This window comes from Amaranthus tricolor, chromosome 12 (assembly GCF_026212465.1).
Source record: "Amaranthus tricolor cultivar Red isolate AtriRed21 chromosome 12, ASM2621246v1, whole genome shotgun sequence".
NCBI lineage: Eukaryota > Viridiplantae > Streptophyta > Magnoliopsida > Caryophyllales > Amaranthaceae > Amaranthus > Amaranthus tricolor.
In genome coordinates, this window is record NC_080058.1 from 5667711 (window position 1) to 5681463 (window position 13753).

The 13753-nt window shown below is 28.1% G+C and overlaps 1 protein-coding gene across 2 annotated transcripts; it reads right to left on the reverse strand.

Annotated features, from left to right (window-relative positions):
• Positions 1-1922: 1922 nt before the first annotated feature.
• Positions 1923-10456, reverse strand: LOC130828310 (ammonium transporter 3 member 3). Of its 2 annotated transcripts, XM_057694225.1 has the most exons (4): positions 9607-10455; positions 3909-4194; positions 2691-2951; positions 1923-2614 (listed from the first exon to the last, which is right to left on the reverse strand). In XM_057694225.1, the coding sequence occupies exons 1-4, from the start codon at positions 10237-10239 to the stop codon at positions 2607-2609; spliced, it is 1188 nt and encodes a 395-aa protein (XP_057550208.1). In that variant the 5' UTR covers positions 10240-10455; the 3' UTR covers positions 1923-2606. The 2 variants fall into 2 exon arrangements, with proteins under 2 accessions (XP_057550208.1, XP_057550207.1); XM_057694224.1 differs by having other exon boundaries at positions 1925-2951; positions 9607-10456.
• Positions 10457-13753: the final 3297 nt, after the last annotated feature.

A 13753-nucleotide genomic window follows, 5' to 3' on the forward strand; every position in this document is an offset into this window, starting at 1 on the left:
ATAACATAGTATAAGTATTTTTAACTTAATTTCAAAGCCAAAAATGTTCCAAAAACATATTTTTTTCACCATTTTCAAAACCTACGGGATTTTGTCATTCCATTTTTTTTTACCACAAAAATATAAATTTCAATGTTTTATTTCCTATTAAATCTAAACAACAAAATTTACATAATTTTCATGATCATCCACAAAAATAAATTTTAATGAATTATTATTATTATTTTTTCAATATAATTCTTTTTACACAAATGTATACACACATACACATCACATATATACATGTATATTTTTTTTTCCTACCAACATTATAGTTCCTTCTATTAATCAAAAATAAATAAATTTCTAACACCACATATATTTTTTTCTATGAGCATCCATTTATATATATATATATATATATATATATATATATATATATATATATATATATATATATATATATATATATATATATATATATATATATATATTTTCAATCATCCATCAAACAAATTCTTCACACACATGTAACATATCTAAAACCCTAAAAACCATACATTAATTTAGATAGAAAAAAAAATACATCATACTTTCACACATGAATTTTAAATCATGAACAAATCATAAACCATAAAATAACACACATAAAAATCATAGAAATTTAAATTAAAACTTAAAAATAAAAACTAGATTAAGAATTACTCACAATTGCACAAGAACAAAACACCAAAAATTGATGAACCAAGGTGATTTAGGCGTGAGGAATAGAGTGTTTTGGGAGTGTTTTTCTAACTTGCAAATGGTTTGAAATGAAAAGATGTAAGGTAATTAGGATATTAAGGAAATAAAGGAATTAAGAAAATTAAGGCAATAATTATAGAAGGCAATTACTCTCAATCTTTCAATATTCTTAAGAAGTTACAAATCCCCCAATCTTGCCCCATATGGCCGGCCAAACCATTCACATTCCCACTTTTATTTTATTTTTTTTTTGAAATTAAAGATAGATTAGGAAAAAGGTTTGGACTTAAAATGGTCTTAATTGCCTTAAAAGTTGAAGTCTCATGATCTAACCTACTAACAAAATAAATAATAAAAAGAAATATATTCTTCTAAAAACAATAATAATAATAATATTACTAGCAAATCATTTAATATATCGGAAAAAAATATCGGGGTGTTACATTAATTCTCACAGTTCTCATACAAAGATAGTTTTCATATAAAAAACACAATCAAAATTGTTTTACAACATCAATTCTTAAGTTTAGTATTCAAATTATGATAGAAAATGAGAGAACACCTGAAGAAGGATGTGAGTTTTAGCGGACAAGCGATTTCAACGACATTGCTAGGGCGAAGAGGAAGGCGATAAAGAGGCGGAAGAAGAGGAGGAGGACGCGAAGTACGCGAAGTAGAAACCCTAGATAGGAAAAGTGTTTCGTCGGGAACAAATAAATATTCCTGACTACCAGTGAAAAGTAAACTTAAGTTATACTCGCTATATTAAAGAGAATAATAAAATAAATCAGGAGATGTAGCTCAAATGGTAGAGAGTTCGCTTTGCGTGCGAGAGGCCCGGTTTGATCCTCGCATCTTCAAATTTTAATGTCTACTACTTGTTCTAAATTAGTGATAATTCTTATTTTAAATTTATTTATTACATAAGTGATATATTATTTATTAGATTTTGGATTTATAATTTCTGATTTCATTTCAAATTTATTGGTACTTTTTTCTAGATGTGATTTGTAACAATCCTTTCAAACTTTAAGTAAACTTTGACTTATTAGTCGTGTTTATAATCAATTATATATTATTGAAGTGTTATCAGTTGTATTTATAAAAAGAGTATTCTTTTTTAGTTTAAATATTTTTATTGTTTTCAAATGTTTTCAGATATACACCTAAGGTGTTATCGTTTATCTATTTATAAAAGGCTCATGTACAAAAAACTTAGAAACTATGATAGATATATCTTTCACAACTCAGTAACAAGATATTTTTTTTAACAATAATTCTTTCTATTTCAAATGTGACTCAATCACAAATCTTTATAAAAATGAAAACACATACAATTTTAAAATTTAAACTACATTCCTCCTCATTCAAGCTAACATAATTTACAATCTCACTCTAGCTAACATAATTAATTTACAATCTCACTCATCCTAACATATTTTACAAACTCACTCAAGACAAATTGATCAATAACAAAATACGGTGTTTGACAAACGACATGTAGTTGTTGTCTATTTTTGTTGTCCTTTTAAGCTAGTTGGATAAGCCAACAGTTCATAAAGATGTTTGATAAAAACAGGTAAAAAATATTATTTTTTATTTTGCGTGAAAAGTCATTCACCAAAGATATCTTTTGTGTTTTAACCAACTAATAAAGAGACAAAACCAATAACCAATAAGTCAACTCAAAAGTCATTACGTACATCATACAACTTGAGTAGCACCAATAGACCTAATGTTATGCACATTAATATTATCATCACCACGTATACCATGCACGGCCGAGTCATATTTCTCTCCATCACCCCACAAAGCATAAGCCTCTTCACCATGTGCAGCATCATCTCCTATAAGCAATTCCTCTTCCGACATCCTAAGTGGGATTATGTACCTAATAAACACACATATTATAGATGTGGCTACTAAATTCCACCCCATCACAAACAACCCACCCACTACTTGCTTGCCTATTTGTAGGGCCCCATCTCCGCCATATATAACGCCTCGCTCGTTAGGAATGCCTACATCCGAGGTAAGGTGAGGGTGGGCGAAAATACCAACAAGGATTCCTCCTAGGAGTCCGGCCACGGCGTGGGTGTGGAAGACTCCTAGGGTGTCATCAATTACTTGCATGGGCTTCCATTTTTTGTGGACTATCATCATTGTGAACCATGGTATGCTTCCTGATAGTATTCCCATCACTATTGCTGCCCATCCTTGGACGAGACCTACACAATAAGAACATGTTTTAAAATTTAATTATATTCATTTAGGTCTATAGATATTAATGCCTCTTATTATTTCGATGGGACAAAAGATTTAAATTTTTTGTTTCAGATTATGATAATCTAAAGTATAATAACTCATTAAATTATTTGCATTTCTAATTTATGTGAAATTGCACATGACGTTTACTATTAGGCGTCAATCGAAAAACAATTGTTAGTTTTATCATTAACAAGGGTAAAATTGTATATATCCGACGCTTTCGAACACTGTCATAGGTGGGAACACTTAATGACATTGGGGTAATAAGTTATTATTATATTTTGGTCCATAAATCCATATCAATGTTATTTGCACACGTTTACGAAACAAATGTGTATCTAAACAATATAAGAAAAATGATTTCAAACACAAACTTACATTGCATTAACTTAAATATATATATATATATATATATATATATATATATATATATATATATATATATATATATATATATATATATATATATATTATATATATATATATATATATAGATAATTACTATAATTTTCTCTTTCATAACCTAAATTCAGAATTTAGGTATCTTTTATCGTTCACAATCAATTTCACTCATACATTAAAATCTTTGAGTCACATTTATTAAATATTGTGACACTTTGCTCGAAAAAACTTAATGCCTTAAGACCTGAAAAAGGTACACCAATTGAATTGGTCGGTTGAGTTTGACCTAACAGGTCATATATTTATTCTTATCACTATATATTACTTCCTTTATTTCATTAAATTTACCTCATATTATTATATTTAAATCTGTTTAACCAAATACGCTCAATTTCAAGTTTTGGTCGTGATCAACTTTATTACTTTAATTCTGATCTCATTCACACATTTCACTCACTTTTTCTCCGGATACTTAAGGTAAATTGAGAGGTGGGAGCAACAAAAGTGGATCTTACCAGCACCAGGAGTAATGCAGACAAGGCCAGTCATCATGCCTTGAACAGCTCCAATAACAGAAGGTCTTTTGAAAACAATAACATCAAGAAGAGTCCACATGAGCAAACTAGTGGCAGCACAAATATTAGTGTTAACAACAGCTAATGATGATTCAATATTAGCACTGAATGTTCCTCCTCCATTGAAACCTGACCATCCCATCCATAATAATCCTGCTCCTGCCAACATAAGTAATATGTTGTTTGGTGGAAATCTTTCTCTGTCTTTCTTCAATCTTGGTCCTACCTACAATTTTTTTTTAATTCACACCATTAATTATAATTAAATAAATGATAAATATAGATTTTTTGTATAAGGTTGAAGGTCGTGGAGAGCTAGGGTAAGGGCAGCAAATATTGAACTCATGTATGTTCCTCCTTGGAAAAACGTTATGTGGTTCACTTGAGACAAAATTTGTTAGGGTCACCCTCGCCGCAGCCTCTTTTATAAGAGTACGGTGTTAAATTGAGTTGGGCTATTGTTAATGAAATTTATTATAGGAAAAATATGAGGTACATACATTTCATAAGGCAATGATATATCATCTCAAAATCATATGAATTATCAATTAGGCTCCTAGTTGATCGGAACCTTCGGCTTTGCTACCATTTTAAACTGTGTTGGACTTATTAATGTTATGAATCATGATATAGTCTGGAAAACACGAGGTGCACACAATAAGCCAAGCTACGATTAAAAACTGAATGGGTGATCCAAAAAGAATGACGTTCTTGTACCCCTGATTGATTATTCACATATGCAACTTGACTGGGGTTTGCATGTGAGGGGTGTTGGGATGGTTTGTCCAATATCAATGAATTAAAGATGATGTAAACACTTTATAAGTCATTGTAACCCTTCTCCCATTACCATATGATTTTGGGATAGTATCTCTTTGACTTATGAAGTATGTACAGTGTTTCCTCAATTTTAAGTGTTGGGATTGACCATAAATCCATCCAAAACATATGGTAAGCTTTCGTTTATCCCTCTCCAAACCTTTATCATAACCATTATAATGGATATAATGTGATGAAGTGCTGGTCGTGATCAATCAAGTTCAAGTAATGGTCGTGATAATGAGGGATTTGAAGAGTCAAATTTTGATGTCAAATATGTGTCTTTATTCGACATCTAGAAGTATAAAGCCATTGACTAGTAGTACTAATACATTGGCAATGGAACCATCGAACTTGTCAAATGATAATCCATAGGAAGCTAAGTAGCTAACACGCGATGCTCCATCTTGAAACTTTAAGATGTGGGTTTTCAGCATTGAGAATGGACTCATGTTATAAAGGTAAAGGATATTTCCAATATCTCGCACAAGACAGGATTAGGAATCGACTCATGTTATAGCTACCGCTAAATAAAGTTTGACATAAATCGCAAAACAAATCAGATTAAATCGTGTTTTAATATTTGATTTGGTCTACTTCTAAATAGTGTGGTTTGGGTTTTTTTAGAAAAGAAATATAGTTTTTGCTCTGATTTCGATTTTGTATTTTTTAGACCAAACCAGATTGAAGAGCGTACTATGTTAAAAATTGTAGTTTTAAATAGGTTGTTATTTAATATTTTAAGTAGTTTTTATAGTAATATAGATAAGTTTGAATTATGTTGATGGAAACAACTAATTATGAATTATTGTATTTGGTGATTGCAGGTGTGAAATATTCACATAAAAATATATATTAATTCAAAAAAAAAAACCGTAGACTAGACTAGACTAGATCATTGTATAATGATTGGGTTTGGTCTGGTCTATAGGTTTAAACGGTTAGACCGGGTCTAAGAAAATTTTTGTCCGATATGATTTTAGTGGCATACCAGACCAAACCGATCTATGTAAACCCCTAGTCTCAGCTGACCGAAGAGAAAGTATCATTTTTCAATTGAAAATAATTTTGTTCTTAAATACAACGGTCTCATAATAAAGTCATTTTTATTGAATTGGTCCAATATATACTTATAGTTTTAAAGTGATCTCTAATAATCTTAAAACAACTACATACAACCTTAAAATGATAATTTTTATAGTCTTAAAGTGATTAGTTATAATCTTAAATAACTAATTTTAACCTTAAAATAATAACTCATAATCTAAAAATGATTAATTAAAAAAACAAATTAATTGTATGACCATATCTAATGATTAGCCGGTGTGATGTAGAACTCGATAACATGATGATATAAAGATTACAATATTGATGGGAGTTGCTCATTACTATTATAAGGCCTTAAGTCAATGGAGGCGGCCATAAACAACTAACATGCCGGTTTCGTACCAAATGAAACACAATATCTATGTAGTGGAAAATTATTTTTGTCAACGCCTAGTACTTTACAAGGAAATTTAATAATTAAGGACTGGAAAAATAAATAATAATGCAAGAAAAATTAAAAGTTAGAAGTATTATTTAAGAATTGTCCATCTTAATCTTGTAAAATTTTATGTACAAATAATCTACTATATGCTTAATAATCTCCAAAAATTCAAATTAAACTCACTTATAAATATCAAAAAAAAAAAATTTTTTGATCATTTAAAAAATACAGTGATAATTATGATATAGCGAATTTTAAGAAATCATTTAACTTTAATGTTTAGTTTTTGAAAAAATTAAATAATGATTTAAGTCTTCCTTGAATTTAATCAAAATGTTTAGTTAAAACTAAATTAATTAAAGAGCACAAGTACAAAGACTCATGCTCGATGACGGGTAGATGATGGGAGGAGAATTTTCTCATACATAACAAAAGTCAGAAAATAAAATTTAAGGAAGTCGGAAAATTATTAAGCAATAATATTAATATATAATCGAAAAATCATCAAAGGCCAATTTTAAGAATTCAAGAAAGGTCATACCATATATAAAATATAAAGTATATACATAATAAAACATGGTCGTAATTAAGAATAAATCGGATTAAGAATAAATCGGATTTACAATTTCAAATTCACTATTAAGTGATAAGTTATAACTCTCATAAGTCATGGGCACTCTTTAGAAAGCAAACAAAGAAGTATACACTTCTAGAATTTCAACAATATAATAATAATAATAATAATAATAATAATAATAATAATAATAATAATAATAATAATAATAATCAACAAAGCTTTAATCAATCAATTGTACTAAATGATCATATAGTGCAAGGTTGAATTTATGACAAAGAAAACACAATAAATGACAACAAACTATGACATTCTAATAAGTTTTCATTTGTTGCATCACTTTGCAACAAAAAACTACAAATCAAATTTAATTTATATATCTCTAAATTTCATAAAAAAAATAATTATTTAAATACCGATAAAAATTTACTTAACAGTGCATTTTAATCTTTAATCACCGATCAGATTAATAACAAACTTAATTTTTTTAGTATTTTTAGAGAATAAAACTTTTATACTAGTCAAATTATACTTACAATCAAGAGATATCATATCATTTATACATCTTTTTGTATCAAGGGGGAATCTAGACACAAGCTTAACTTGATCATGGCCAGATCTTTAATTAAAATTATATATATATATATATATATATATATATATATATATATATATATATATATAATAGAGAAAAATAAAAGGTTATTTAATTTAGTGTACAAGTAAAAATTAATATACGATCTATCTTATACTAGAAATAAAAATTTATGATCTGGCACCTATTTATATGACTATTAATGTGTTAGGCCGTGCTATGTATTGTACCCAAGTACCATACATCAATGACTTTCCTTATATGATATTAAAGGTTCCACCTAAATTAAATGTACAATTGAGCTTTCAATTTCACAGTCCATCTTTCATAATAAATGAACTAATAAATAAATAGGTTTTATTAAATAATTGCAATTTGTAAAGTTAACAAATTATCTTTATATGTTAAAATTTAATAAAATGGGAATTTTGTAATTTTAATTTACTTTTTTTAATTTTTTTATTTTATAATTATTTTCTAGTCTTTTATGGTAATTTACAAATAAAGGTTATTCAATAAGAATTATTGGTGAATAAATTTAAGGAATAACAGCTTATGGGTAACCAACATCTCCAAACATTCTTTAACAAGAATAATAATTGTATTTAAAAAAAATATATAATAGAATATATTTAAACATATTATTTTATGATAAATTTAAAATTTTATGTTATATTAAGTAATATAAATAATTTTATTAAAAAATTTAAATATACTTTAATATAATATATAAATTAGTTTATCCTTATTAAAGAATAATGTCATAGGTCCGTAAAAAGATTCTAATTAATTAAATACTTCTACAAAAGGATCACTCAAAAAATAAAAAAACAATGACAGACAAAGAATGAAAGCTTAGTTGGACCATCCCTTGCTCATTGCTTCCAAAATGTTGAAGAGTCAACGGACTTTTACGAATTCTACATTTGTACTAAAGACCACCTTAAACCTTAATACAAATTTCAGGAATTTTAATTAAAAACCCTAATCATCAATGATAACTAAAGGAATTTTTAATGTTATTTCATTAATTAATACTTCTCCTTTGGTTTATCTTTGGATCATAAGGTAGGTCGAAAAAAGAAAAAGGTTAGATGAGATTCAATTTTAATATCTTGTATTGTTCGAAAAAGACGATATTTACTGCAACTGAGTCGATACCATATTCTTAATACTCCCTCGTTTTTATTTGTTCTTGTCAAGTAGAATATTTAAATTCTAGTGTTAAACCTTAACTATGAATTAATTTTCACCAATCAATATAAAAAAACATATTTACGTGAAATTTTTAATAAATTCATCTTAACATATATTTTCTAATCATCAACTTTTATAATCCTAATATTTATAAACCCACAATTATAATTATTTGACTCTTAAGTTTTACATCCGATAATTAAGTGAATGGAAGTTTAAATAAAAGTATAGATACTTTTAAGGTTGGCTCTAATTGATCATTTTTTGTCTCATTTTCTTTCAATAATAATAATAATAATAATAATAATAATAATAATAATAATAATTTTGTTGCATTTTGAATTATCATTTTATCACCTGAAATGATTAAGGAGGAAATAATATATTTGAAATGTTTAATTAGCTTAATAATTTAATAAAAATTATCTAAGAATAATTTGTAAATTATAGCCATAAAATTAGCACTTTTGCGCATTATAACCTCAATATTTATTTTTTGCGAATTACAATTACCAAAGTATTAATGTTTACAAGTTGAGGGCTAAAATACAAAACACCAACCACATAACCTAAAATTACGACCATCCAAATGAGCAGAATTCTATGTTATTTCATGTAAATTTTGACAAAGTGGGTATGATGATGATGATGTTATTTATTGTTATTTCATGTAACGAGGTTGTTCATACCTATTTTTTTGGATTAGTACTGTATTATTATATATATATATATATATATATATATATATATATATATATATATATATATATATATATAATCAAAATAACACATTAAAATGTGTAGAAAGTCAAATGTAGTAAGTATAGTGAAACGGAGAAGTATATGTTAACCAATGTTAATTTTTCCGATTCTTCTAATCAAAAATAAGTAATTAAATTAATAAAATTCAAAAGGATTATCAATAAAAAAAAAGAGAAAAAGAGAGAAGATAAAAAAAAATTACCCAATAAGCAGCGGTCAAGCCAGCAATCCCAGAAGAAACATGAATGACATACCCACCAGAATAATCAATAACACCCCATTGATACAAAAACCCACCACCCCACAAACTAAAGGCACCAACCGTATAACAAAAAGTCAACCATAAGGGCACAAACATCATCCATGCCCTTATATTCATCCTCCCCAACACAGACCCACCCAATAGTATAACAGTTATAGCAGCAAACATCCCTTGGTACCATACCATTGCTGCTTGTGGGTAAAACACCTCCACCATGGGCTCACCTTTTCGAGCCGTCGCCGGTAGCTTAGACCGAGCTAGGAGAAAATCTTGGTCTAGTGCTGGACCGGGTTTACCCCAAAATGGTAAGAGTTTATACCCAAAAGACATTTTATATGCCCATGTAACCCAACATATGATTACTGCGGCAAAAGCGTATAAGGCCATGAAAGCTGAGTTTACTGCCCATTTTTTCTTGACTATGCTTCCGTACAGGATGACGAGTCCTGGTACGGATTGGAGACCCACTAGAGTGGCGGCGATTAGTTGCCATGCGTTGTCTCCTTTGTTTAGCCATGGTGGTGCGGCGGTTGAGTTCATGTATGCTGGTGGGAGTATGGTGGTGGTAGCCATGGATGAGCTAGGTGTTGATGGAGCTTGAATTGGTTATAGGTATGGTGATTTATATAATTGGGTTTTGTTGTATGGATAGAGAATAGAAATGGGTTTATTAATAGTGGTGTGTTAGATCTTAATAGATGAGCATGACTTTGACTTGTTGAAGTATTTGACGAGACAAGTTAAAAGGAGATGACTTGACAGTATTTTGATGGACTATGTTGATGGGAATTGAGGAAGTGGAAGAGAGATGAGATGTCTTATTTTACATGGTAATACTTCCTCCGTTCCATAATTGTTGCTACATTTGCATGGGCACGAGAATTAAGAAAAGTGATTAACCTACACTGTAGCTGATTGTTTATTTTATAGAGTATAGTATTTTATTATTGTTAATTGAAAAAAAAAAGGAAAAATAGGTTGTTAGGTTACTTTATAGAGTATAGTATATATTTTATTATAGAGTATAGAGTAGGATAAAAATAGGGGTAGATAGAACTTTAAATGATTGTTTTATTACTAAAAACGAAAATGTAGCAAGTAATATGAAATTGCCAAAAATAGAAAATGTAGCAAGTATTATGGAACGGAGGAAGTAATAATCTTTATAAGTGAGAATGTACCAATTTTATTTTAGGTGAAATTTAGTGAAAAGTAAAATTTAGTTAGAAAATAAGATAAAAAAACAAGTAAATGATAAAATTAGTGGTTAGGATGGAGAGAAAAAATTAATTTGCGGATGAGGTTTAAAGAAAGAAAGTATAGTCATTGCCAAAAAAAAAAAAGAAAATAGGGCAAAATGAGTAGAACAAACTAAAATAGGAAGAGGTGCAAATTAAGAGGGATAGAAGGAATATATATTTCTAGTGTGTGGACCCGGTTGGCTCATCGCGTTATGGTACATGAGCAACGAAACATGACACGCTTTTCATAGGTAGATTTATTTTTCTGTGAGTTAGTATGGTGTGATTAGACATAAAATAGAGATACGATAAAAAATACAGGTGAATAACCAGCATGATACGATTTCTATGGTTAATTTCTAACTTTCTGCTTGCAACATTTTGGATGAAAGTGGTTCGAGACTTGCCTTTAGCCTTAAGGCCCTAAATTTATCTTTTTCTTAATCTTACTTTCTATTTTTAAATTAATTTTCAATCTGATTTTTATATTTGTTTATTATTAATATTATTATTTTATCACACTATATATACTTTACTTATTTTGTCCCCAATAATCACTTAGATTCCCAACCATGTCCTATTTGTGTTTCCAAAATTCTATAATTAGGCCTAACATTAAGCTAGGTCAAAGTATCAAATTATTTTTCATTTAAATACTCGACTTAATATGAACATTCAATGCAAAGCAGCTATACACATAGGGATGCAAACACCCTTGTCTAGAATTTCATTTTCTTTAATCTGATTTTAACTGACTTTAAATTAAACTTGAAGTTTAATCTGAATGAATCTCGACTCAATTGAACTGTAATTGACTCGAACTTGAAAAATAATTAAATATACAGCTGTAGTAATTAGTTTATGAAATTAAACATATGTATTTACTTGGTCAAATAGATATCTCCAAAATTAGTCAACTAAATATTCTCCTCAATTACATGTTTGTTAAGATAATCTCTTGTAAACTCATATATAATTTACATTGAATTTCAACACAATAGAAGGGATCCAGTTCCTTCATTGTTATCGAACATGGAAAAGAATATATTTGTGCATTCTTGTTTGTTTAGGAAAAACATATTTAGTTGTAACTTGTGAGTACATATGGTCATTGCATTGGACGGGTCGGATCAGATACAGAGTGTGGTGGATGTGGTCAGATTGATTGCAGATTATTAACACTATGTTTGGATAGAGGGATTTAGAGGAAAAGAAAAGGGAGGAATTTGAACGGGAATATTATTGACAATATTTAATTTATTTAGACCTATGTACTGTATTTTTCCTTGTATTTTCCTTCGATTTCTTTATCTATCACTAATCCTTCTCCTTCTTTTCCCTTCTCCTCTTTTCTTTTCCTTTCTTTTTCCTCCTAAAATTTTATTCAAACATAGTGTAAATATTTTTGCGGGTGAGAAGGGAGTCATGTCAGTCGTTGGGGGGGGGGGGGGGGCGGCGGGTTGGGGGTTGCAAATCAAATGTTTTAAAAGTGGATCGTTAGCTAGCTAGTCATTTATTGTAATTGTTATTTTAATTAGTTAATTGGTGTTATAATACTATTGTATTAACATTATAATCTAATTTAATAATCGAGTCTTTTATTATAACATGTTAATTTAATAATATTCTTTTAATAACATTTTATTAACAAGCAACACATTTTCATATAAATACAGAAAAGTACAGAAAAATCAAGTTCTTCAAGTCAGTCAAATGAAAATGGCAGTTTGTTCTTCTCTGGCATCATATTCTTGTTGATTGCCTTATTAAATTGATTTTATTAAATTCGTTTTAAATATAATGTCTCAATTGATTGATATGAGATTATTAATGATAATGGATGTTTTAAAATAATATACTCTCTCCATTTCAAAATAACTTCCAACATTTAAAATATTTCACAAATTATTTATCAATCTTAATTTGTGATTAATTTTTAATCTATAAGTTAAAACGTAATTAACTGAAATCTTGTTTAATTTGTCTAAATATAGAGTCTATTTAATATCAAATTTTTATAATTTTTTAATATACATAATCAGATAGATTAAGAATTCAATTATTACATTGAAAAGCGTGAAAAAGTCAAACATTATAAATATTCTAGAATAAAAAAAATAATAATGATAAATTAGATGATCTTTGACGGTAAAATATCAATACAAAAAGCACAACTAGAATTTAGATTATCATCATAAATAAAAAAAAGTACAGAAATATGAAGCTGATGAAACTAAATACACCATTTTTTGATGTACCGATAAAAAGCTGATAGTTAATGATCATTATTCACCCCATTAATGATCCCCTAAACATAATTAAGCAGCAGTCCAATTTATCGACTCACATAATTTTCCGCTAACTTTTTCCATTTACATTCCCATATTTTAGTAACTTTTATGTAATGGTGCGTTTCCCAAATATTTCCCAAACACGACTCATCTTTATTTTCTCTTTTATAATCACATTATTCATTATTCATTATTCATGTCTTTATTTTTAATGATATACATAAATTTTTATTAATAGTTAAAAAAAAGATATTCATATAACAATTAAATTAAATTTATTTTTCAATTAAATAAATAAGATAATTAAATTAAAATTACGTTTCAATTAAATAAATCCCTAATAAGGATAATTATTATCCAAAGCTTGAAAAAGAAAACAAAAATTAGAGAAAAATGAAAAGAAATACTTTCTCCGTTCTGAAATACTTGCTACATTTCGGTTTTAGGCACTATTCATCGTTCAAGCTTATGTTATATATTTCGGCTAATATGTAAGTAAAAATATAGTCAAGTGGGATCTTGTTTGAATCGTCTAATCACATACCTTCGTAATAT